Consider the following 23,852-nt stretch of genomic DNA (forward strand, 5'->3'; position numbering starts at 1 on the left):
CACAAAAGAGATAATATACACAAAAGGAGAGAGAGAGAGAGATCCAATTCGAGGTAGAGAGAGGAAAAGAGAAAGAAGAAGACGTGGAAAACACCGTGGTTGAAGATAAGATTTTTTTTCCCCCGTGTCTCTGGCCGAATTCGAGGCCGCAAACAAACCGGATGCTTGGCACCTGCACATGACGCACTAAACCCCAAACAGGATTCCTAATCGCTTTTGCCCGACCTGTGATAGGTCAGCTGCCAGCCTCGGCCAATCAGCTGCCGTGTTATCCGTGGCCATCGGGGGATTTCGGATGTTTAGTCATTAAATCACGTGTAATTCACGTGATGTGTTTGTATGCATGCCAAGACTGATACAAGCAAGAAGGAAATGACATCAGCGGCGGATAATCGTGGAGATGATTGACCAGGGCGGACATACTGGTAGTTTGCTGTCCAAATGACTTCCATGGATGAATCGAGTTGTGTTTCCGAAGGAATCACATATCATTCGGTGGAACAGCAGAGTCGATGCTAGTACTAGTATGCTGGTCTGGTTGTGAGTGAGATGGCGGTGGAGGACAGATGGTTCAACTCCATACTAATATCAACCAGCCGATCCCCCATTTCATATTTCTCAATATTTTAATTATTTTTTGATAGAAAAACAAGACCATTTAGATACCCAGCCTACCTTATTTTATCCTCCACAGCAATATCCGCAACAATGCCGGAGTGGGCTCCGTACCCTTGCCCATCGAATATGCAATACCACGTGATCTACAAACCCAATTCGAGATCTTCATTTCAACACAAAGAAAAAAAATAATATAAATATCACCGCCTCAACAACAACAACCACAACCACAGATTTCATCGTTACTAAATTTCAAAGGGACATCCCGCGCAGCGCGCGATGGCCTCCCAACGCTGGATCCCGCCCTTCTTGCTACCGAGAGGGATCTCAAAACGAACTCTCCTCTGCTTCGCATCCCATAATGTCGGCCAACAGCAAGCCTCGCTACAAGCAACTCCCCTCCGCCTGAAATCTACAAGCTCCTCATCAAAGCCCACCAAGACCTCCTCCGCCCGTGTCCTCGAGAAGCCAGACCGTTTCCGGCCCCCGTCCCACCCAGCACGGCGCGTGATGAACCCACGCAGTTCACAACCCCGCAACTACCCAGGGCCCCGTCTCTCTGAAGCGGAGCTGGCAGAGAAGAAGACGAAGCGGTATCCGAACATGTTCCCCCCGGAGGGGACGGTGATGCATAAGTTTCTGACGAACAGGGGTATTCACGTTTGGATCTCTATGGTGGGTTAACCCTTCCCCCGTCCCCCCTATCACACACACAAACACACCAAGCAAGCACACACAAAAACATGCAAACATGCACCTGTCCATGAAGAAGAACCAAGGCCCAAACTTACCTATACCCATACGTGCATAGTCCGTCCTCATCTCCCTCGCAACATTCACCTTCACTACAAACTTCAAACATACTTCTCCCTTCGCGCACCTGCTGCCGTCCTGGTCGCAGCTCCTCACCCACCCCATCGACACCGTCTCGCAGGCCATGGCGGTGCTGAAAATGCATGCGGACCACCAGACACTGGAGACGGCGGAGAAGCGGAAGAAGAGGACAGACGACGTAGAGAAGCGGAGGGCATATAGGAGGGCGCATGGGTTGGAGAAGGAGGAAGGGGAGGAGGTGGTGGAAGAGGGGGTTAGGGCTGCGGAAGGGGAAGGGGAGAGAGTTGCTGTTGCTGCCGCTGACGGGCAAGTTGTGGTGGATGGAGCGGGTGGAGAAGGAGAGGCGGTTCAAGGGAGGAGGAGGCCGATTAAGAAGTGGTTGGGTATATGGTAAGAGCGCTGGTTAGCGTCGTCAATACAGGGGATGATTGTTGCATAAATTGACTGGGCTTGATATATGTGTGTAGATAAATTTCACGTTTTTGTTTTTGGCCCAGTGTGGAGGGGAACTGTATAATATACGTTTATCAGGTGTCTGCGGCCTTATCTTGTTTTTATTATACCATTATATATACATACATGATTGTGTCGTGGTATGGTAGTTGTGAATATAAATCATTGGGATATGGTGTATGGTGTATATAGGTGTGCCTCTGGATATTTCTAGCACTCCCAAAGCTCCTTCAAAGCCTTTGCTTTGCTACGTTTATTTTACCCATGTTAACCCCATGATAGTATATACATCCATACAAATCCAGTTAAATCAAAATTAATCACACACATGATGCCTCCTTTTCAACTAACCCGAATACTATAATAAATCAAGGAACGAAAGAAACAATCCCCCCCCAAAAAAAGCTATTAAAAGGGAACAACACCCAAACAACCCCAAGACATAAAATGATGGGGAGAAATCACCCAACCTCCACCCCCTCCAACCCTTCCATAACTTCCTCTCCAACCCCGCCCTTCTTTAAAACCATCTCCACAATCCTCGAAACGACACTCCTCTTCACCCCGCCCCTCCTCGGCCTCCAAACGCCAGCCACATCTTCCCCTGTATCAACGGCTGCCCCCGCGGGCCCCGCCGTGCCCATCTCGTTCTCGCCTGCACCTGCACCGCCACCAGCCGCAAACCCAATCGTAGCTGCATTTTCTGAATTCGGGACGCCTGGATTTGTTATCCGGGAAGGCGGGTCAATGGTGCGGATGGAGAGGAGTTTTAGGGTGTTGTTGGCTGTGCTTTCATCCTGGGCGATGGCAGTATCACGCCCGATGGAGACGGCAAGCACAGCTTCTGCAACGGCGATTTCTTCCCGGCTGGGGTCGAAGATTATGTTGTCGCCTACGGAGATTACGAGGAGGGTTACGGGAGGACGGAAGGGGTGGAGTATGGACGGTGTTGTTGTTGTTGCTGTTGTTGTTTTCGTAGCTGATGTTGCCGAACTTGGTATTTTTTGTTGCTGTTCCTGTGCCCGTGATGGGCGTCGTGGGTATAGATACTCCGCAGCAGCCCAGTCGTCGTCAAACATGGGATCCTCTTCGTCCCCGGAAATGAGGCGAGGTAATTTCGTGGAGAGGAGAGCAAGATGCGTTGTTAGCGAGAGGAGCGGGAGGGGATACGAGAGAGGTGGGGAGACAAGGAGGATCTGTGCAGATGTCAGTATATGCTGTACGGATCAAGCACATGACAAAGGAAAGGAAAGAAAAGGAGAAAGAAACCAAGTCTCACATCGATATAGATTCTCCAATGCCACCCTCCATTGATAACCAATCTCCCCTTCAACTCATCCCTCTCCCCAGACCCAGAAACCATCAACGCCTCCCTCATCATCTCCGCCAAAAACACAGGCAACGAATCATCGTCTCTCAACCCCGGTATCTCAATCGACATCTCCACCCACGAGCTCTCCCCACCCCTCCCCTTTCCCCTCCAGCCCTCCTGCCCGCCGCCTTCTCCTCCTCCTCCCTCCCCATTTTCCTCCCCCTCAATCCCCCCCTCCCGATCCAAAACCCCACCAACAACCGTCCTCTCCACCTCCGCCTTAACCCCGACAATCGCCTGCGTCCCATCCGCAAATCCAATACGCGCACTCCCGTTGGCGCCTGGGAGAATATCCGTCTCCGCCGTGAGTGGGCGGAACTGCGTTGCGGCGCGCCCATCTGTGCGGATTGGGTTGTGCGGGTAGGAGAGGGAGGTGTGTAAGTAGGAGAGCTCAGCCGGGGAGAGGAAGGGGATCTGCGCGGTGGAGGAGTAGGTGGCGGTGGTTGCCATTGTGTGTGTGTGTGAGTGTGTGGGTGGGTGTCAGTTAAGCGGGACGGCGCTGACGCTTCGCGCCGCGGGGTGGGGTGGACCGGTTAATTTTTCGTTCTTCTCGTGCGTTGCGTTGCTTTGCTTTGCTGTTTGCAGATAGATGGGGTGCGGCGGCAGTTTTCCAGAGCCCTGGGAAGGAGATAGATAAATTACTTTTCCCAATGAAAAAAATCGAAATCGCGATCTGTTTTTTACTCCTTGTAGTCAATGAGTCTAGACTTCACCCGAAACGACTCTGCTGTTGCTATCAAAGCTAGTTACTAACCAGCATTTCATAAAGGTTGAATATTTAAAGCGGACAATTGAGTTTTGATCCTGCAAAGCTTCAACGGTTGAAACCATGGAAGCTCTGGTTTGTTTTACCGGAAGAGCCATTGTTCCGATATACGCAACTGCGGGCTTCGATGGCCAAGTAAGTAAGTATAACCGCACTAACTCGTTACTTCGCGCAGGAGCACATTCAATAAATCTGAATAAATTGTAAACCCTATTGGATTAATTATTAACCCTTTTTTATCTTTGTACTAGACTTGTCTTTTATCTCAAAATTCTATAACTAGGCGTTTTTCGTACAGTTCATCCAAAAAAAAAAAAAAAAAAAAAAAAAAAACAGCCCAAAGACGAAGAAAACAACCCGTCAATGAAACAAACAAAAAGACGAAAAAGGGAATTAAACAAATAAGTTTGTATTATTAATTTACGGAACTCTCAAAACTATTTCTAACGCGCTTACTCTGATATCAAACCTCTAAAAGGCTACAAACTCCAAATCCATGTTCTTGCTTTTTTAACTGGACCATGTGAGGCCGACGATGGGACATCTGTGAAGGAGAATAGAGAAACAACCAAGGGGACCTTGGAACGTTAGGATGGGGTCTGGTATGTTGATTATACGAGCGGTAGCTAAGAACTGACTAGGGGATCGATTACGAAAAGAAAAGACTCTGATTGAGGCTGAGATAGGTAGATGTGGTTAGGATTAAGTGAGGATCTAGTGACACATAGCATCTATATAATGTGAGAAAAGTGGTGGTGACGCTAGTAAGCAAAACACAAATGGCTGTAAATTGTACAGGGGAAGTGAAAGAAGTAACAGGAACATTTAAAGAAGAAAAAGGTAAAAGGTAAAAGGTAAATAATATAACAAAGGAGATTTAGGAGAGAGAGAATGTGCTGGTGCCAGAACTGGGCTTGGGGATTACCCACAGGAGAGGTTGTCAGGAGGGGGTACATCGGGAACGACGAGATGATTTAAAAAGGTTTTGCCAAAACACAAGTTCAATAAAAGGGAAAAGGGATAAGGAAGGAGAAGAAAACAAGTGAGTACATAGGAGACATCGCGACTTGCGCGGTCGAGCGGATGATATATGTGTATAAATAAACGCATATTTAGGAGGGAAAAGATGAAAGGTAGGAAAGAGAAAAGGTAAATAGAAACGTAATCAATCAAGCCAGCCAGCCACGGGACTTAGCTAAAATGAACGGAGATCGAAAGTCGAAGAAAATGCAGATTATATGCGGACGTGGGTATTAAAAAGTTACTAGGGTGAGCAAAACAACAAAAAAAATAAAAAATAATAAACGTAAAACAAAACAAAGATGAAATAGCAAGGCCAGGGTAAAAGTCTAATAAAAATATGGCCCGGGGGTATGAAGTGAGAAAGAATAAAGCAAATGATAATAAAACTGGAAATAAGGGGGAAATAACGCAAATATTAGATCCCAGCAGGCCGTTGAGCAGGGGAAAAGATGTAAGTGAAAATCAGTTGAGACCTAGTAAGAAAGGAAAGATGAGTGAAACCCATAATCCGCCAAAGCGATATCAAGCTGCAATAAGAGCAAACAAAAGAGGGAAATGCTGCTGGTAATGATGGTAAGAGCGGTGGCTGGCGTTGGGTGTTTGGATGAAATCAAAAGAAAATAAAACCTTTAGCCTGACGCCAACCAGAATCAGTGTACAAGTTGTAGCAATGGAGAGGCGAGAAAAGTATTGAAAGAAATTTTAGCCCGCGAAGGAGAAATGATGAAGGAAGCGAACCGAAGGTGGGATGTTTTTGAGATTTTCGAGAAGCCCAGAACGTCGCTGCAATAGCAAAAAGTAAAGAATTATTAGGCCATTTATCATCCAAATGAAAGAAAGGAAAATGAGACATGCGTCGGAGAGAAAAAATCTACCGGAAGGTAGATCCCACGGCGGCAAAGATACTTTCTGCGGCAGATTCAGCCCATTGGCTTTCATCGTACGGAGGAGTGGGCCATTGGCGGGTGGAATCGTGTTTATCAGCGATGTTATCGGGCTTGTTCATTCTCAGTGGCTTCGATGGGGTCAGTGTTTCCGGTCCAAAGAATGCTCCATCACACTTGGAAGACGGCGAAGGTGTCGGGTACGGATTCAATATAGGGCTAGTAGGATTGATTGCACGGATTGACTGATAATTTCCCTTCTTGAATATCTCATCGCGGGTCATATCGTCCATGGTTACTGATCGCTGACCAAGGTGTCGTGCAGCCTTGGTGGTGGAATGGAGAACCTCGTGAAGTAGTTCGTCTTCCTCCTCGGGCGTCTCATATCGATTAACCGGATGGGTAGAGAGTTGAAGCGCTCGTCGTGTCCGGCTGGAAATCGGACCTGAAGTTGGGTTAGACGCATAATTCTCGGTATTACGTACAGATGGTCCTTGTGGTATCAACTGTCGATTTGATGGGGCATTGGTAGTGGTCGGTGAAGCAAGGTGGGTGGGCAGGCTGGGTGATGTGATATCCAGGCTATATCGCACATTTTGTAGGGCCTTATCCAACTCCGCAAAATCAGCACCAGGCTTTTGGTCCGCAAGATTCACCGAATCAAGTGCCATGGAGGAACGATTCGACCAGGGAACGCATCCTGCGTTGGCCTCGACGTCATCACAGTTGTTGCTATTGCTGTTGTTCGACGTTCCTTGGCTCCGACCAGAAAGTCTGCGCGCACGTTTTCGAAGGTGAGAAAAGAAACTTTCCTTCGTGGCACTCGCAGGAGTTGCTAAACCCCCGCCGCCATTAAGTGCTCGCTCCGCTTCTTGGCGGTGGACATCCGAATAGTGATTACCGTTCGAGTTCACAGACAGCTGTCGACCAATCTTCTTATTTGACTTTTGACCGTTCTCGGAATGATTTGCGGTCGCTCCATCGTTGGCGTGGGATAAACTGGAGTTAGCCTGTGCGGTAACAGCATTAGATAAGGGGGAGACTGGACGAATGGATGGGAGAATTGGCATAGGTGCGCCATTCGTCCACGTAGCACGTTTGGTTGCAACCGGTTTGGGCTTAGTGGTCTGCAGGTCCGGGGAAGCATTGTGAGAAATTGCTGGGAGTCGACGGCTTTCGTCCTCCTCAAGCACAGGTGCAGGGCTGTCCCGTCCAATCAGTGATCTTCGGAACCAGGAGGCCTTCGTTGAGAGAGCAGGGGAATCGTTAGTATCCCGTCCGGCTGACTTGAAGCTCTTGTCTGATTGTTTCCGGCCAAGCAGGCGGGAAGATTTCGGTCGAAGTGGATCAATTGCGTCAACGAAGTAATCGTGGTTCAAAGCCTGGGAGGATGTTGGTCGGCTCTTGGGATCCCACATTAGGCACCAAGTCACAAAATTGCTAAAGGCAACTGGCCAGTGGGGAGGTTGGAGAATGCTCTCCATTGAGTGGGGGGCCATCTATATGCGTAATTAGTAAATATGCAACCCCCAAATATTCATTCAATCCATTGTTTGTTCAAGCAGATATGGTTTTATGCATTACCTTGGGGAATGAAAAACCCAATTTTTGAGCTAATCTGGCACCCTCCCTCCACTCTCCCCCACCAACTTTATTCCCTGACTTACTGTACCAGTTACCAGGACTTCCCATAATTTCACAAATGCGCCATACTTGATCCACTTCATTCCGACCGGGGAACAGAGGTTTCAAGGTAGCGATTTCCACCGCCATGGCTCCAACAGCCCACATATCCACTGGGGCAGAGTATTCGCCTGCCCGCAATAGAACTTCCGGTGCACGATACCACCGCGTCGAAACATAGGTTGTGTATGGTACTGTCGAATGAGTTTCTCGGGCAAGCCCAAAATCCGCGATCTTCACACTGAAAGTCGAAGGTGTGGCCGGGGGGGTGAATCGACTAAACGCGGATGAATCGCCAGAAGCAGTACTTGAAACCAATATGTTCTCGGGCTTGATATCTCGATGGAAGAAGTTGTGTGCGTGGATATGATCCAATCCGGATAGAATCTGGAATAATATGCTCTTCACAGTCTTCGAATCGAGGCATTTCTGTTCCCGAGCTTTCATCAACTGGTAAAGGTTCCCATCCATATACTCCATGCATATGTGCAATTTCTTGCTCATTGGATCGAGGAATATATCGAGAGCGGGGACGAGATGGGGATGATGCGGAAGGGTTCGGAGGAAGATTACTTCACGCAACTCTAGACATGACGAAAAGGATTCGAAGGTCTTCTTCATCGTCTTGATCGCAATCTGTGCGAATGATAAAACATAGACAGTCAGACAAATTTTCTTCCAACTCTCCCAGTGCGCGGATAGAACCATCAATCAAATCGTGAGAAGAAAAAAAAAAGGGAAAGGGGCCTCTTACCATTGTCCCCCTCTTCGCGACATGAGAGCCCGCGGTCCGCGTTCTAGCGAGCACGACACTCCCAAAGCTTCCATCTCCAATCTCCTTCATCACCTCGAACTTTTCTTCGAGCGTGGCAGTCCCCATATTAGCGTTACGGTACGATTGATCGTACGTAACAGTCATTGTGTATGTGTGCGTGTGCGGTTTTCTGCCTGCAGATGGATTGTATTGAGGATAGATAAAGAGACCGATAAGTTTCAACTTGGCGAACTCTATTACTCCGTAGGTAATTCAGATTAGTAAATGGAACCCATCAAGTAGTAAAGCGGGAGCAAAACATGCCCAACCCTTGTTGATAGTTCCATCTCGTAGTTGGGATGGGATGGGAGTGTGGAGGAATGGTTAGAATATACCTTCAATCAAAGGGCACGCTTCCTCAAACCCTCCCGTTCTCAAAGCTGTAGCAAATGCGACGTATGAGTGTAGGTGCGATGGATTGTCAAGATATTAATATAGATAAAAATAATTAATAATATAAAGGGTGCGATGTGAGCATTCTCGAAGGCGATTGTATGTTCGGTATAAGGCAAGATGCGGACTCCGACCCTTGGTCCTACTGGCAACGGCAACTTTTCTTTTTCTCCCCTCTCAGCGATGGAAAGAGTAAATGAGTGACTGCAAAGTTTGGTGGGAGAACGAGCAGGAGAGGCAAAGTGATACCATGTTCTTCCAACCAGAACGCAAGGGTAGATAGAGGGTGGGATGGCTGCAGGTGGAGGTATGCAGTAGGATGGGGTAGATGGACAAAAGGAGGGAATCAAGAACGCCTAAGAAGATAAAGACGAGGAACAAGGACGAGGAGGGCGAACACACACAGGAGAGAACGCACGAGGACAGAAAGGGATGGATGAGGAGGAGAGGGAAGAGGAGAGAGAGAAGTGTCGAGGTACGAAGTAGAGTGAGATGAAGTGAGATGGGATGGGGCGAAATGAGGGCGGTCGGTGGTGGACGGGAAAGGGAGGGAGACGCTCTCACACTGACCAGACCAACGGGAGCAGATCCGCTGGATGGGGAGCCGCTAAATGAAAGGAGAGCTGGCTCCTCTAGTGGGTTTCCCTCAGAATCCTCTCTCTGGCTTCTCTGGCTTCTCTGGCTTTTCTCGTTGTGGAGAGGGAAGGGATCTATCTGGTCTTGCTGGTGGATTGCTCTGTGACAGCACCAGCCCCTGGAAACGTGACAGCTCCAACGAGGAAAGGCTTCGGTCCGGCGGTGGAGATCAACTATCGATGGCCTTGCTCTGTGCCCACTTGCCCGTCCCCAAGACTCCAAAGACTCAACGAGACTCCAACAAGTTACAAGGGCTCCACCTGGAGGGCTCTAGCAAACCAACCGCGTGTTGAGGCGCCACTAGCGCTTTTTTTTCCTGAGTACCCTCCCTCCAGACTCGTCGAGAAGATAATTTGAACAAAAAGGGCTGTCGTGCAAAACGAGAGAGCTTCTCGTCACAGGCCGGAGTTGTCATTGAGTACCATCCCCCTCTCTGCCAGCTTGAAGAGCGATGAAGGTAGTCGATGCTTTGTTTCGCCCTCCCGCAGACAAAAAAGAGACTTGCCGTTGTGGACAATGCACACCAAATGGGGCTGGTCTGACCCTAGCCAGCGCTATGACAACAGGGACTCGTGTACTGACTGGTATTACGCATTACCCTTGTACTGTAGGTGTTTTCTAATATTTACCTCTCTCGCGTGGCGGAGAGAAAGCATATCAGCAATCGCTTCTCCCTGTCCGCAACCTTGTTGATTTTCTGACAGGGCCAATTTCATTTCTGATGATTCACCGGGGCGAGGTGTCGCCCAAGCTGAAGGCCTGCCCGGGTTTTCTGAGAAAATATCCAGGAACCTGCCGATGGAGGGATGTCCCAGAAGATGGGCGAGATCTCTCTCTTCTGCGACTTCTGTCGCATCTCGTTTAACGAACCCCATGCATTTTCCGCTCCCTGATCCCAGCTCTCAACCACGAGGCAAGGAAAAAAACATCCAAGGAGAATTAACGCAGTGCGCGCACAGGTTTCTGATATCCAACCCAGTGTTTTTTCGTTGATTTGGATTTAGGTTTTATTGTTTATTGTTTGACATTTATTGAGTTTGGCTTCTTTGGATTTTGTACCTGAAAGTTTGCCTTTCAACCATCAACCATGGTATATCTGATCCCGCGCAACTAGCCGCCAACACAACTCGAACCATGCGGGTTGGGGCGTGAAGCCGAAAGTGAGCCTGAATCGAAGCTGGAGAACATTGCTCGCCAGGCACGTCTGCATGAACTCACTTTTTTGTGGCTCTCTGATTCGCTCTCACAGAGTCACACGAACGTTACTCTCCGTAACAGCAGCGTTTGGCACCAAAATGTCGTACTAGTACATGACGGGTACATGCCCGTATTAGCTGGGTATCGCGGTATGTTAACTCTTGCTTCAGCTCCTGCTCCACGCATGTAAGGATTCGATCTCATGGTACCGAACGGATTGCGGCAGTTTTTTCATTATCCGATTTTCTTGCCATTCTTCAACGCAAGACTTTAACGTAGCAACAAATCTGTTTGAACCCAACGACACTAAACTTGTTCCTCCACGCAGAATTCTGAAAAAGCGCCGAGGAAGCACCAGCAAAGAAAAGAACGACATGATATCGAAACCTCACGCTCGATGTATTCTTAGCTCGAGTTTCATACGAGGCCTGTGTGTCCTCTGTGCTAATATAGTAGAAGCTAGAACCTTGAAGATAACGGCTTTAATGGGTCTTGGAAGGCGGGCGGGCTTGGCCGTACCACCACGATCATGAGAAGGAAACAGCCTTGTTGCCTGCGATTGAAATAATCGCGAGAATAATGAAATAATACCAGTCACAGTAAAATAATATAATCATAGTAATAAAACCAAGACACGAAACTTCGTGTCGCATCATGAGATCGTAAACAAGACTGGTTCAGTTTTTGTTATGATATTCCATACTTGACGTGTGTTTTTTTTTTTTTTTAACTGAGGAAATCAAACACAGCAGACGAATTGTCCGTCAAAATACGCCCACGATATGGAGCTTACTTTTCTTTTCAAAGTTCTTTTTTTTTTCAAAAAAAAAAAAAAAAAAAAAAAAAAAAAAAAAAAAAAAAACTTCCCCAAGAGAGACAGAAGCGATTAAAATAAATATTGGGATTCAGAGCCAATGGGAGGATGAGTAGCGATGGTCGACAGTAGGAGAGTTGGCCAATGATACTTATTCATAACGTGCAATAAATCGTTATTTTGCTTTGCTTCTTATTTTTTCCAGTTGTGCAGATGCTTGATTGGTTTCTTTCCATTTTCTTTGTCTTTTGATGGCTTTTGACATGGAAATCTACCAATAAGACCAGTCAGGCTTGTTTTGCTTTTTTTTTTTTTTTTTTTTTTGCCAGAGCCCCTTTTGTATTCGCGCGGAAAATAGCGTTTTGTCAGCTTTGTGCAGCTTGGGGTCTTGCCTGCTGCAATGCACGGTGATCATGATCATATTATGCTTTGTGAGATCAGAACGCTATCGCGACTTTGGCGGGGAAGTCACGCATAAAGGATTTTTTGGCCTTTTCTCGCTGGCTTTTTCCTTTTTCTTTCTTTTCTTACTTATTTGGTGTTGTTGCTGTCGTCTTTTTGCGAGTAATATTTTTGCTTTGCGCGCCACTCTGCAAATTGATAACGGAAGATTAAAAAAAAGTCTGCGAATATTCTAGCGAGCCAGCGGAAAACCCGAAAAAAGAAAGGAACCAACCTTGGGAGCTCAGTGGGCCTTTGGCGCAAGAACTTGTGGGAGAAAACAGGGTCACCCCTCCGATGACACGCCACGAGGAAAAACTTTGATTGCGCTAGGCCATCGGCTTGGGACCCCCGTCTCATTCCATTTTTTGCCCTTTGGGTTTAGACTAACCCTTAGCCTGTGCCTTTTCATTATTACGTGGTGGTAGCTGCTCATCAGCGCTCACCCCTTTGCAAATGTCTAGGGGGGTGACAGAGTGGAGAACTGCCAAACGGCAACATGGGTTCGAGACGCCTAGTCCCTTTTAATATATTTGAGCAATCAGACAGACGTGAGACAGTAGCAGAACGACGGATGGGTGAATGAATGGATGGATGAGAGATCGTATCTCTATCTCCGCGATCCCACTCCACTCGTAAATGTAAACAAACATTCAGTCTGCTCAGGGTAGAATTTAGATCAGACGAATCTCACTCATCCAGTTACGCCTCGCAAACGCGTTTTATCGGTTGATCCCAGGATCTCTGAGTGGGCCATCCCAAACTGGTTCCCTCGACCCATGCCGCGATCTCCCGGAAAGTATCGAGCTTGTTGCCGGAAAAGAAAAAGGAGCCAAACAGACGCGTGCCGAATGTTGTCGAATAAAATTAAACTAATTTCTGGCTGTCGTGGCGGAGGAACGGCATGCCTGTAAAACAGGTGGTTCCCCAAAACTCGGAAACTGACCCTAACCCTAATTTTCGCCATTAGCTCGGCCATTTTATCGATGAATGAATGATGGTGCAGACGATCGAGTGGAGCGCTTGGGAGGGGCAAAGGCCCTCGGAGACGTAATGGCATATCAGGAAAGGGGGAAAAAAATATGGGAAGCCACCTTAAGGGGATCTGAAAAAGCAAACAAAAACATCGAGCGTCTTGCCCTTTGTCCGACCCGACTGACTGGGACCAGCCTGGGAGGCAGCTTCCGAATCATCTGAGACCAGCTCTGGCGGCAACGGCGCGCATCCAGAGTCCCTCATGCAGTGCCCGATGCCCATTGACCTTTCCTTGACTCGATGTTCTGTACTGCTTTATGTCCGACTTTTCATGGTGCTTATTATGCTCCAGTGTGATTATGATTATCGGCCTTGTTGATCATTGAGCAATCGCCTCAGGATCACTCATCCTCGTACTTCTCGCCCTTCCCATTCTTTAAGTCATTCGTCATTGTCATGAAATATATCCACAATACGCACGCCGTAATATCAGACCGGTCCCTCAAAGTCTCCTCGAATGAATTTAACCAGCCCCTCAAAGTGGCTCTTCGGAAGCGAAGTTACGATTGCCTGGTTCCCGGGAACTAGCGCTTCCTACGTATGACGCCGTCATTTTTTTGTCTCATCCAGCAGTGCCACCACAACATCGGGGAAGCTGAAAAAAACAGGAAGAGAGGCGGGTTTATCAGTCCATCGGCAGCCACTCATTAGCTCATACCATGAAGGTCTTTACCTCAAACCTTCTCTCCTCTGCTGGGAACTGCTCGGTGAAAACACAAGAATCTTGGAAGTACAGCCCAAATCTCGCGATGACCACCAACCCTTCGAAGCTCGTCACAACATGCAATGGTGGGTGGGTAGACTCTATTTTCTCTTATTTCGTCGCCAAACACAGATACAACGAACTTCTTCCCCTATTTCCTATGTCATGGACTCCTGGTGAGATGGATAGATGATCCTCGCCGGATCAGGCCAAGCGCCCGCTGGCTAGGTTTCACTTTACCGCTCTTCCGCGCGGCAGAGCCGTAAACGGGCCGCTCCCGAACCCAAAAAAGGGACCCATATCCAAAATCCCACTCCTGTGAATACAAAATATCCTTTCTTTTTCGGGCCGCTTTCGGGATATATACTCCTGTTTGAGGTGAATTGCCCTTTCCCCCCGACGGCTCTCACCTCATTTTCGAATGACAATCCCGCTATCAACAGAAATTCGATAGCCCCCAGCCAGATAGAAGCCGCCCCCCCCCAAAATTCAGTGAGATCACATACTTTCAACACAAATAAAAAACCATAACGATCCCCACACTGTACTGGTTGTCTTGTCAGACGGCAGACACATGGCTCTCATTATGAGCATTACTATGTATGAAAAAAGAGGCGACGGAACGTTGACTGGATCAAATGCATGAGTACAGAGTTGTCATCATTTGGCGTCTACTGATGAAGCTTCAGGCAATTGAAACTACGAACCATGTAGAACTAATTGACATGCGAATCGAATTTCCCGCACATGATGACCAGAAGCCCTTTCGAACTCTTGCTTTTACTTGCCTTGTTTTTAAACAAACATATGCAAGCAAAATCACTTTCACTTAAGTGGTGCCTGTTTCTTATACCAGGGGCGTTTTCATTGAAAGCTGATCTATTCAGACGATACAAATGCTCACACCAAAGTGTTGGGGGCCGGAATTGGTTATAGAGAGTCTAGGATATCAAGTGATATGACTCCCACCTGGCCAAAGAGCTTTCATCTTTTTTAAGACTGCCACACTTTGTCAATATATATGAATTGGTACGGTTCTATACAAAAAGGCCATAGCATTGAAATCTATTGCATCTCCTAAACAGATTAAAAGCTAACAGATTGATTGCGCTTCTGTTTTCCCATGGTGTTGGTTTCTCTTTTGTCTGCATGGCTGGGCTAGAATCTCTTGATGAGGAGGAAATATTTGTGACACTGAATGATGCCACAAAAGTGTTATACGTTTCTAGGCGGTAATGCGTCTCAAAGCAAAAAGGAATGTTAAAGTGATCTTCCCTGACAGACACATCTCGGTTTATACATATAGCCACCATCCTATTTCGCTGGGGAAATTGATCAACACTTCCTCCCGCCCTTCCTCTGCTCAAACCAGTTAGTTGTTGGATCCTGTGAACATGGAGCTTATTCTCCAGCGAATGACCGTGGCGTCTGGAGTGACTTCACTAGAAGCAGGCCTGGAGGTGTTCGCCTCGAGCAGCTCCTGGGCGGTTTTCGTGGATTGGACTACATGATGTTATGCGGCCGTTTTATCACCATCTTTCTGGGTAACTTTGAAGTTGAGTGAGAACTGCGCGCTTTGGAATGCGATTTACCTCGGGGTAGTCGCTGGCGCAAATGGTGATCGGATTGGCCACACTACGACGGATGCCGAATGGACTTGATGGCGCTGGAACTGTTGATATTGCTTGTTATTCCTCAAGTTTAGGAAATTAGCCTGAATGTGTGCCAAGTCACAGCTGAAATATTTGTCTAGGAAAGGTTTCTCTGATACAATCTTTGCTGGTTACTTCAAGGCTGGTTCCTTTTCGAGCTGGGCAGTTGTGAGATGTATATATTTTCGTGGGTCGAGTTGGAATCTACATTTGTTTCTCCGTCCCTGTATATAAAGACTAGGACGGAGTATCCATGTAATTGTCTGGAAACACGCTGAAAAGTTTCCCAGGTCTATGTAGAAATTTCTCTTGGAGCTATTGTTCCTGCAAGCATGCGCTTGACATATCCTTTTGCTGCATGTCATATGGCGCCTTATGCCACCAAAATTGATCCGAGACCCACAGCAATTTTGATGAAACGAAATTTGTCAGCGGCTCAGTTCCACGATCGTGGAGCAATTCTGTCAGCTCCATATATGTAGTTAGTTAGTATCTGAGCAATAATCTGTTATACTCCATTCACAGCCGTTGTCTGCGTGTCTTTTCAGAACTCTACTATTCCGCCTTCTTTGTTGCGGTGTCTCGGAGCAGTGATGGCCAAGAAAGACGCCAGCTAGTTTTCGACCATGACGATTTTGCATCGTTCGACCTCTTAAAAACAAAGCCATATTAGGTTATTTACACATGGTGCTGGTCCTGTTGCGAGCTGCTCCTGGATCCCCAACCCCGGTCATCAGATAATTTTTTCTTTCTGGGAAAATAATGGTTAACCAATCTCTTCATCCTGTTCAAGGGCGGGATGCTAGCGAACGACTCTTGAAGCTTATCCGTGTCCTGTGCCTGTTTATCGTGCAGGGTCCTTCACACCTCCATTCCTATATCTACCTTTCAATCAAGCCGCTGCTATTGACTTGACAAGCTTTCAAACTTGTGGCTGTATCAGTGGATGCTTGGGACAAGTAGACAGTGAATGTCCGAGGGGTGTTTTCTGCAACTTTTTCCCCTCCAAGAGGTATCGATAGATATCTCTCCCTGCTGGCTGCTATGGATTCAGGGTCTGTCCATTATCATCTGTCTTTCATGGAGCCTATCTGCACCAAAGGTAGAGAATAGTGATGATTCCTACATCTCTTGCAGTGAACAAAAATGGATCTCACTTCTCTTCATTGAAGGAATATGTATATTGGCTCCCTGCATAAGACTGCCATCCAGGCAAAGCAACAATCTTTGAAGATTAGATCAGATGCTGTGAGAGTCGTTTGACTGTTGTCAACAGATAACAACATGTTAATAAGAGATAAATAGATCCCCTTGGAGGCCTACCGCACGCTTCTCTTGTTTCCCTTTTTGGAGAAGAGCAACTCAACTTCACCTATCCTGGACTCAAGAACGATAACAAGAACTCCATCCACATGAATATTCACTCAATTCCAGTGAGATTCTGCAGGTCTATACGCGTTTGATCTCAAAATTTGCTGCTTTGCTTCCCTTTTTCTTTTCTATCCTGCTTTCCCACATCCATCGACGTCCATCAAACCATCACCCTGAAGACCCAAAACCATGGCACCAAGAAAAGGGTTTGACTATGTTACCTACAACCAGCGGTAAGCTCCTATCTCGTTTTTTATATGATGGGGAAAATGATGCTAAAGAGGACAATAGTCTCTCGTCCATTAAAATTCCTAATAAGTAAGTGGTAACCACTCCTGACTCTGTCAATATCATATACCAATACTTGTCTTATCTCACACACAACAGGATAAAGTGCAAAGTGTGTAAAAAGATACGGGAACAGTCTGCGTTTTCGAAACGCCAACTTGAGGAGCTTTCCAAAGGGATGCTAAAAACGGGCTGTAACGGCATCAGTGGGCAAATTTACGCTGGCTGTATGAATTGCATATCTGGCCAGGTTGTCGAGCTTACCTGCTGTGTTTGTGACACGACCATGGCTTTGGAATTCTTTAGCAAAAACCAGCGTCATGATCCGGATAATGCAGTAAGCTGACTACTTCGGATTTCTTTCTCCTTTTTTGCCTTCTGAGTCCGTATTAGGTGCATTTATTTGGCTAGCTCTGACCGTATGGCGTTTTAGAGGTGCAAAAATTGCGTCCAGGGCCATTTAGAAAGGGAACCCATCTCTGAGGACCTGACGGAAACAATGGAGGACGAAGCCAACCTCGCAGCTTCGACCACTTTCGGTCAGAGCCAACGGGGCGACTTCACCATCCCCTCTTTTCAAGGCCATTCTCTCGCTCACAACATGTACTGGAAGGAAGGCTCGGTTGCCGAAGCCTCCAACACCAACGACATCGATAGTGACGAGGACAACTTTTCTGTTCCTAGTGGAGGTGTCTGGCTGGAACAGCCGAGGAGATGCCTGCTTACCGAAACTTCGCATGAAGGAGAGGGTGCTAAGTTCACTGCTTTTGACCCTCAGGGCAATCCCCATATCCGTACTGCTGAGGCACCATCCGTGGCTCCCACTATGCGTAGTGGATGGGAGGGTTGGGGTGTTACGGCGCAGAGCAGAGCGAGCAGCAACACAGGTCCACCAAGAGGCAAAGGCAGCCGTGGTGGTTTCGCGAAAGCCCCCGTACGAAGAATTTATTATTTCCACCTCCCCGTCCTCTTACTCCCCGGTTGTTATACGCTTCGAATGAAGTTCTCTAATAATATCTAACAATGTATTTGTATAGGGGATGCGTTTTCCGAAAAGTGAGGCTCCGACCATGCGTCGCCCTCAGCCGACCGCGGCTACGATAGAATCCGACGACGACGATGAGGACGATGACCCGCAAAACTACATTTAGGGGAGAAACAGAGGGGCCTACTTCACTAAGTGACACTAACCGCTTCGTGGTTACTCGAACAAAAACAAATTACTTGCCTGACGGGAAATAAGGAGAGTAAAAAATGACAAAATAAAAAAAAAAGAAAGAAAGAAAGAAAGAAAAGGAATAATCTCTCAAACATGGAAGTTGGCTTTTTTCTTGCTTGTACTGTATTTACTCCCAAGGAGAGCGAGGCAAGTAATTCCGGATTGTCAGCGATGACCTAATTTCCAAGTGTTCTATTTCCAATTGCTTCCATCAGTTCTCCCTGTTTACTTCCTCGGGCAGTTCATAAAATAAATAATTCGTGGAATGCCATCATATCACACTAGTCTTTTACAAGCAATCATGGAGGTGGAGCATTCTGCATCTCAACAATGAATTCCTGACACATTCCCAGGTGAAGGAAAGTACCATAGATTCCAACGAACTCAAGGTGACACATTCCCCGACACAAAGGGAAGATAAAGTATCTGACGGCTTTGGCCCCTTTTTACGCCGGGCAGCTTTCCCTTCGCACTCCCCTCCACCTCCAATCCGTCGAATCGTTCTCGTCTCTGTCTAAGGAGCTTCGAGATGATCTGTCCTGATAGATCCGAGGTGATGGTGTCTTTCGCATTGCGCTCTCGCATTGCCTGGCAACATCTGGATCTGCTAAGTTTTGTGCATTTCTCTTAAAGTTAACCAAGAACCTACTATGTTCTTGAAATGTTTTCTGGAATACCTTAAATAGCTACTCATGCCATCTATCACCCCACGGCGAGAACGCATAGCATGGAGCATCCAATTATTGCTCAGTCACCCTATATCGATTGTACCAGGATGATCTTTTATGGTGATCGCCATCCGCACGGCCCTAGCCAGCAGCAATGTCTGGGTCAGTCCGCCCCTGCTTCCGACTAACTGATGGAATACTTTTCTTGTCTCCAAGCCAAGCGTATCCTCTTGATATTGATAGACTGATATGTGGAAGCTAGAATGTAGTCACGCCCCAGAATTCTCCAAGATCATCAACGCAATCCGCAGCACAGGTCAACACCCACCATATATCAACCCAGCACCCCAGGATCTAGGAAAGTTCCATTAGAAAACACTTCAGCAATATCTTCAACGGGCAACCAGTGAAGATGATGATGACTACGGGAGTGCTGGTGGCTGCAAAAGTTGGTCAGGGTATTGACGAATAGGCTAGCTGCAGTTGGCACCACGGTGGATGATTCGTAAGTACTTGGGTTTCCTTCTGCCAGGTGTCTGTCTATTCCTTTGTTTCGATGAATATATTGCGGTAAGCACGTTGTTTGCTTTTCTCATATGTACAATTTTCGGCGAGCTTTTCTTTTTCTTCCTTGTCGAGATATTTCAATTTCCCCCTTCTTCCACTTTGTAGCAATGAAATGTTAGCAATATGACGAAATATTCCTTGATTATTATTTGCGGATAATCTCACCATATATCTCCATATCCAACCCGCATTCCCACTCATTCCCACTCATTCCCACTCATTCACACGTCAAGCATCTTGAGCCACTTTCCTTTCTTCTGCTTCCTACCAACTAGTACGCTCTTCTCCCGACATCTTTTCGCCAATATCTCCCTTACGACATCCTCCCTCTCATACCTCTTCTCAATCCTCAAACGGTCCCTCTCCTCCCTTTCCACCCTCCTCCGCTCCCTATCTCTTTCCCTCTCCCTCCCCCTTTCCTCCTTCCTTCTTCTCGCGACAACATGCCCATCCGCATTTAAATCAACATCACAACCCCCAACCCCGCCTATCCTCGCTGCGGACGCAGCTGTAAGTCCCTCCGCCTCTCCCCTCAATTTTTCCAGCTCTTCCTGAGTCACCACCCACGGCACACAGAGAACCTGCAAGCGAAACCTCGTCCTCTCATCCCAGAAGTGCACCTCTGCAGACATATTGTGTAGCATTTCGTAGCGCTCGAGACAGAGCTGGAACATGCCGCGGAAGTAGGAGATGGTGCCTTTGAGCTTTGCACGGACGCCTGGGAGCAGCGGAGTGATGTTGAGCGGCTTTTTGGTGGCGGAAGTTAGGTGGGTGGGTTGGGATGGTGTTGTGTTGTCCATGATGATGTTGTTGCTGTTGCTGTTGGTGATGGTATTGGTATCGCTATGAGCTTCCTGCGTATTCTTCGAACACACAACCTCAAGGCAGGCGCCGGAGCTGTCGTCGAGAACGAGGATCGAGCGGCGTTCCTGCTCGTCTCGCGCGACGATGATGCCAGCTGCGCAGATGAATTGGATGGGGTGGTTGAGATAGAAACAGATGTTCTGACCTGCGGGTTTATATTTTTTGTGGTGTATATGTAAATATATGTGCATGTGCAGCTATGAACAGTGCAATTTTGGAAAATAGACATACACTCGAATCCTGGCCGGAGGTTCAGGCGATGCACATCGACTGCAGCCATTTTCACCCAGGTGAAAAAGGTGGGTGAGATCCTGTGGCAGAAGGCGGGATAGAATGTGAGGGGGAGAGGGTCATGATGATTAGTATCTGCCATGAGTTCATGATGCGGGTTTGATGAAGATGCGATGTTGGTTCCAAGGTTGGTAGGCGTCTGGATGTTTGAAGGGTTCCTAGCTGCTTTTTTGCTTCATAGGGTGTTTATCTATTTATGTTTATGTATAGCTCGCTTTTGACCACGTAGGTCTTAACTCGATCCGTTGAAGGATCATTTTGGGGATGAATATACAAAGTTTTCTGTGTTCTTGCTTGTTGCATTGTTGGATCTGCGTCTAAACGCGTGGTCAGGTGACGACATTTGTACCCAACCCCAGACATTCTTCGACGTCAGGAAACGTTTCCTGGAGCTATCGCCAACAATTGCTGCATCATTCGCTGGATGAGAAGGGATTCCAACGGATTGCTGGAATCGTGGGGCTGCAGGAGCATAAACCCATGATAATGCGCTCATTTGTAGGTATGCGCGATTCATTCGCGGCATTTCCTTTTCTTTCATTGGGTTCACAGAAGCTCACTTTGATCTAGATTCCAATGGACACCGAATCCACCATGTCCATGACTTGCATGATCCCATTAGGGATTTCCAGGGTGCAGGATGCAAGGTGCCGGATAACCGATGTTGATGACAAACAAAGAACCTGCTCAAGTCGAGATCCATGGATGCTATCAGTCTAGCGGGCATAGTTTGCTCCTATCTCTGCGATACCTTGTGCCATATATTAAGATTTCTTCTGGGTTTGCTCTTCCTTTCTATGCGTGCAGCCAGCCAGCTAAGCAGTGATACACATATCCCGATATTTGATTGTGAGATGGTTGATAGAATGCTGGCTCACCTGTACCACGTTTAATTTCCCCTGGTCGTTAACGGCTTCATATTCCAGACTGGTTTTCTCCTTTTTCCCTTCCAACCTTCATTTTTGTCCCAATTGCTTCTCTGATTAAAAAGGACGTCCAGGCCATCTTCATCTCCCAGCCTCTCTTTCAAATACATTTGGCCGTGGCCCAGCCAATCAAACCAAGTCTCACAATCTCAATTACAAAATATACCTTGCTACACACTCTCTCTCTCCTCGCAAAATGTCTCCCAATTCATCATCAATATCAAGATACCTCTCTGGCCTACTGCTGTTCCTGCACCTCCAGTTTATAGCGACCCTGGCGCTTCCATCCAGAAATGCGAACACCCTGGCGCAAGTGAAAATACGACAAATCCCACCAAAGCCGTCCCCATTCCCACCATTACCACATCATACTCTGGTACGCCGACAGCCAAATGCGCCGGCAACGGTTGCAGGCTTGCCATATCCCATCGACACAGATTGCTACTTCGCAAACACGGCTAGGAAACTGGTTTGCAAACGATCGGATATTAGTCCATCCCAGCCTGGTAAATAGGCATCCTCGTAAGCCTCAACAACGTATTAGCAACAGAAGCAGCAGTGTCGGGATCACCACAAAGACAACAGCAAACAGAAACCTCGACTTTCCAAAATTCGGGCGCCTCCCGTGTACGAGAGATGGCGCTACTCCATAACATTTTCATTTCTACGGAGGATCCTCAAAAGTTTTGATTAGCACTAAGAATTTAAGTTGTAATATCGGGGTTAATGCCTGTGGCACCTGAATAAACCACTACAGCTTCACTAAAGATAGCCTAAATCTCAAGGTGTTTGGGAAGGAAGATCCTTGAGAATGATAACAATATTACAGCTTAAATTCTTAGCTCTATAGTATCGTTGTGGTGTTATTGGTGAAGACACGAGAACTAGTCTTTTATTTAAAATAAAGGAGTATTCAATTTATGGAATTTTGTTTCTAGGGATTCATTCATCAAATCTATATATCATCCCATGAAAAAGCGTCACGTTTAACCCCACTATTATTAACCACCAGGAAAAAAGAAAAAAGGAAAAAAGAAAAAGAAAAAGAAAGCTCACCCCTAAATATCAGCCTCCATCATCCTCTTCTTCGGATTCCGCGGCAACGCAGCCTGCCTCCTCTTTTCTTCCTCCGAAATATCATCAACATTCGTCCCACGCTCCTCATCTCCCACCCCCTTCTCTTCTCCCGTCTCCTCATGCCCCGCCATCGCCACCTTCAAAATCTCCTCCTCCATCCCCTCCACAACCTCCCACTCCACCCCTGCCTCATCTAACATCTTACAACCGACCGACTGCCCCACAAAAGTCCCCGGCTCCTTAACGCCAAAATACACTTTGTCAATGCCAGACCTTCTCCTCGTGCCACCTGCAGCGGAGCCCTGAGAAGCTTCAAGACCGACGGACGCGGCATGGCGATTCTCCTCGCTATTACCGAACGACGACGCCGCACGTCTCATCTGAACAATGCGCGCAGCGCACGGCATGTTCCCCGATAATCGCTTCCCGCACGGCTCCATGGTGACGTAAAGAATGATATTCTTCTGCTCGCCTTCTGGGGCTTTGTCTGTCCCTGGCCCTGAGCTTTGCGGAGGAAGAGGAGGGGAAGGAGGCGGTGGCAAAACCTCGCCAATCCGCTCGTCAGTCACGCCGTGTCTTGCGGCGTATTTTGCCAGGGCGCATTGTTCGGCGTGGGTGTTTCCTGGTAGCTCCAGGGTGTAGCCGGTTGAGAGGATTGTGTCGTTGTACATTCGTGGTCTTCCTGGGGAGAGGAGTGTTCGTGAGAGGAGAATGGCGCCGACGCGGAAGTTTGTGGGTTTTGGCGGGGACTGCTGGGCTAGGGAGAGACAGGCGCGGAGGTAGTGGAGGTGGGCTTGGTGGTCATTGGTGTGGGAGGTGAGCGGGGTGAGGGGCAGGGACGGGTTGGTCATCGTTGGAGGGGCATATATATTTCTTCTTTCAAGTTTTGAGAGATTTGAGAGGTAGTCGATTGTAGCAGTTATTGGACATTGAGTGGCTTAATACCTAGTGAGCTAGTTGTGTCTTTTTATGTAGCTTGCTTCCTCTATTAGTTTTGTCTACGCTGTAGTTACATGTTGAGATCAAGATGCAATAGACGTCATTGGCCTTGGCACCAGCACAGTGAGCTAGCTAGCGGAAGAACTAATATTCCGCATTCCGAGCGCTGTCGCGTTGTCGCGTGTCAAATTGATTTAAATAAAGAGGAGCCTTTGAACGACCAGAAGATCTGGATTAAAAGGGGACGAAGCCGCTATGAATTGATCGATCTGTCTCTCAAATCCGGAGGGAAATAGAAATAGATACCTTGATGGTGTCCAATCG

The 23,852-nt window shown here is 47.4% G+C and overlaps 8 protein-coding genes across 8 annotated transcripts; 4 read left to right on the forward strand and 4 right to left on the reverse strand.

Moving 5' to 3' along the window:
* Window positions 1-880: 880 nt before the first annotated feature.
* On the forward strand, window positions 881-2,141 carry HCBG_06108 (uncharacterized protein; the record flags this gene model as incomplete). Its single annotated transcript, XM_045433157.1, has 2 exons — window positions 881-1,293; window positions 1,430-2,141. 2 exons carry the CDS (start codon window positions 898-900, stop codon window positions 1,844-1,846), a joined length of 813 nt encoding a protein of 270 aa, XP_045286325.1.
* Window positions 2,142-2,366: 225 nt separating this feature from the next.
* Window positions 2,367-3,727, reverse strand: HCBG_06109 (exosome non-catalytic core subunit RRP42; the record flags this gene model as incomplete). Its single annotated transcript, XM_045433158.1, has 2 exons — window positions 2,367-3,101; window positions 3,185-3,727. 2 exons carry the CDS (start codon window positions 3,725-3,727, stop codon window positions 2,367-2,369), a joined length of 1,278 nt encoding a protein of 425 aa, XP_045286326.1.
* A 2,210-nt stretch (window positions 3,728-5,937) lies between these two features.
* HCBG_06110 (sporulation protein kinase) lies at window positions 5,938-8,552 on the reverse strand (the record flags this gene model as incomplete). The annotated part of the gene is made up of 3 exons (XM_045433159.1): window positions 5,938-7,449; window positions 7,664-8,269; window positions 8,388-8,552. 3 exons carry the CDS (start codon window positions 8,550-8,552, stop codon window positions 5,938-5,940), a joined length of 2,283 nt encoding a protein of 760 aa, XP_045286327.1.
* A 616-nt stretch (window positions 8,553-9,168) lies between these two features.
* On the forward strand, window positions 9,169-9,833 carry HCBG_06111 (uncharacterized protein; the record flags this gene model as incomplete). Its single annotated transcript, XM_045433160.1, has 2 exons — window positions 9,169-9,315; window positions 9,477-9,833. 2 exons carry the CDS (start codon window positions 9,169-9,171, stop codon window positions 9,831-9,833), a joined length of 504 nt encoding a protein of 167 aa, XP_045286328.1.
* Window positions 9,834-16,878: 7,045 nt separating this feature from the next.
* HCBG_06112 (uncharacterized protein) lies at window positions 16,879-18,128 on the forward strand (the record flags this gene model as incomplete). Its single annotated transcript, XM_045433161.1, has 4 exons — window positions 16,879-16,922; window positions 17,077-17,314; window positions 17,411-17,911; window positions 18,015-18,128. The coding sequence occupies 4 exons, from the start codon at window positions 16,879-16,881 to the stop codon at window positions 18,126-18,128; spliced, it is 897 nt and encodes a 298-aa protein (XP_045286329.1).
* Window positions 18,129-19,652: 1,524 nt separating this feature from the next.
* Window positions 19,653-20,575, reverse strand: HCBG_06113 (OB-fold nucleic acid binding domain-containing protein; the record flags this gene model as incomplete). The annotated part of the gene is made up of 2 exons (XM_045433162.1): window positions 19,653-20,440; window positions 20,527-20,575. The coding sequence occupies 2 exons, from the start codon at window positions 20,573-20,575 to the stop codon at window positions 19,653-19,655; spliced, it is 837 nt and encodes a 278-aa protein (XP_045286330.1).
* Window positions 20,576-21,708: 1,133 nt separating this feature from the next.
* Window positions 21,709-22,026, forward strand: HCBG_06114 (uncharacterized protein; the record flags this gene model as incomplete). Its single annotated transcript, XM_045433163.1, has 1 exon — window positions 21,709-22,026. The coding sequence occupies one exon, from the start codon at window positions 21,709-21,711 to the stop codon at window positions 22,024-22,026; it is 318 nt and encodes a 105-aa protein (XP_045286331.1).
* A 544-nt stretch (window positions 22,027-22,570) lies between these two features.
* On the reverse strand, window positions 22,571-23,440 carry HCBG_06115 (uncharacterized protein; the record flags this gene model as incomplete). The annotated part of the gene is made up of 1 exon (XM_045433164.1): window positions 22,571-23,440. One exon carries the CDS (start codon window positions 23,438-23,440, stop codon window positions 22,571-22,573), a length of 870 nt encoding a protein of 289 aa, XP_045286332.1.
* Window positions 23,441-23,852: the final 412 nt, after the last annotated feature.

Source organism: Histoplasma capsulatum, assembly GCF_000150115.1.
Source record: "Histoplasma capsulatum G186AR genomic scaffold supercont2.8, whole genome shotgun sequence".
NCBI classification, from domain to species: Eukaryota; Fungi; Ascomycota; class Eurotiomycetes; order Onygenales; family Ajellomycetaceae; genus Histoplasma; species Histoplasma capsulatum.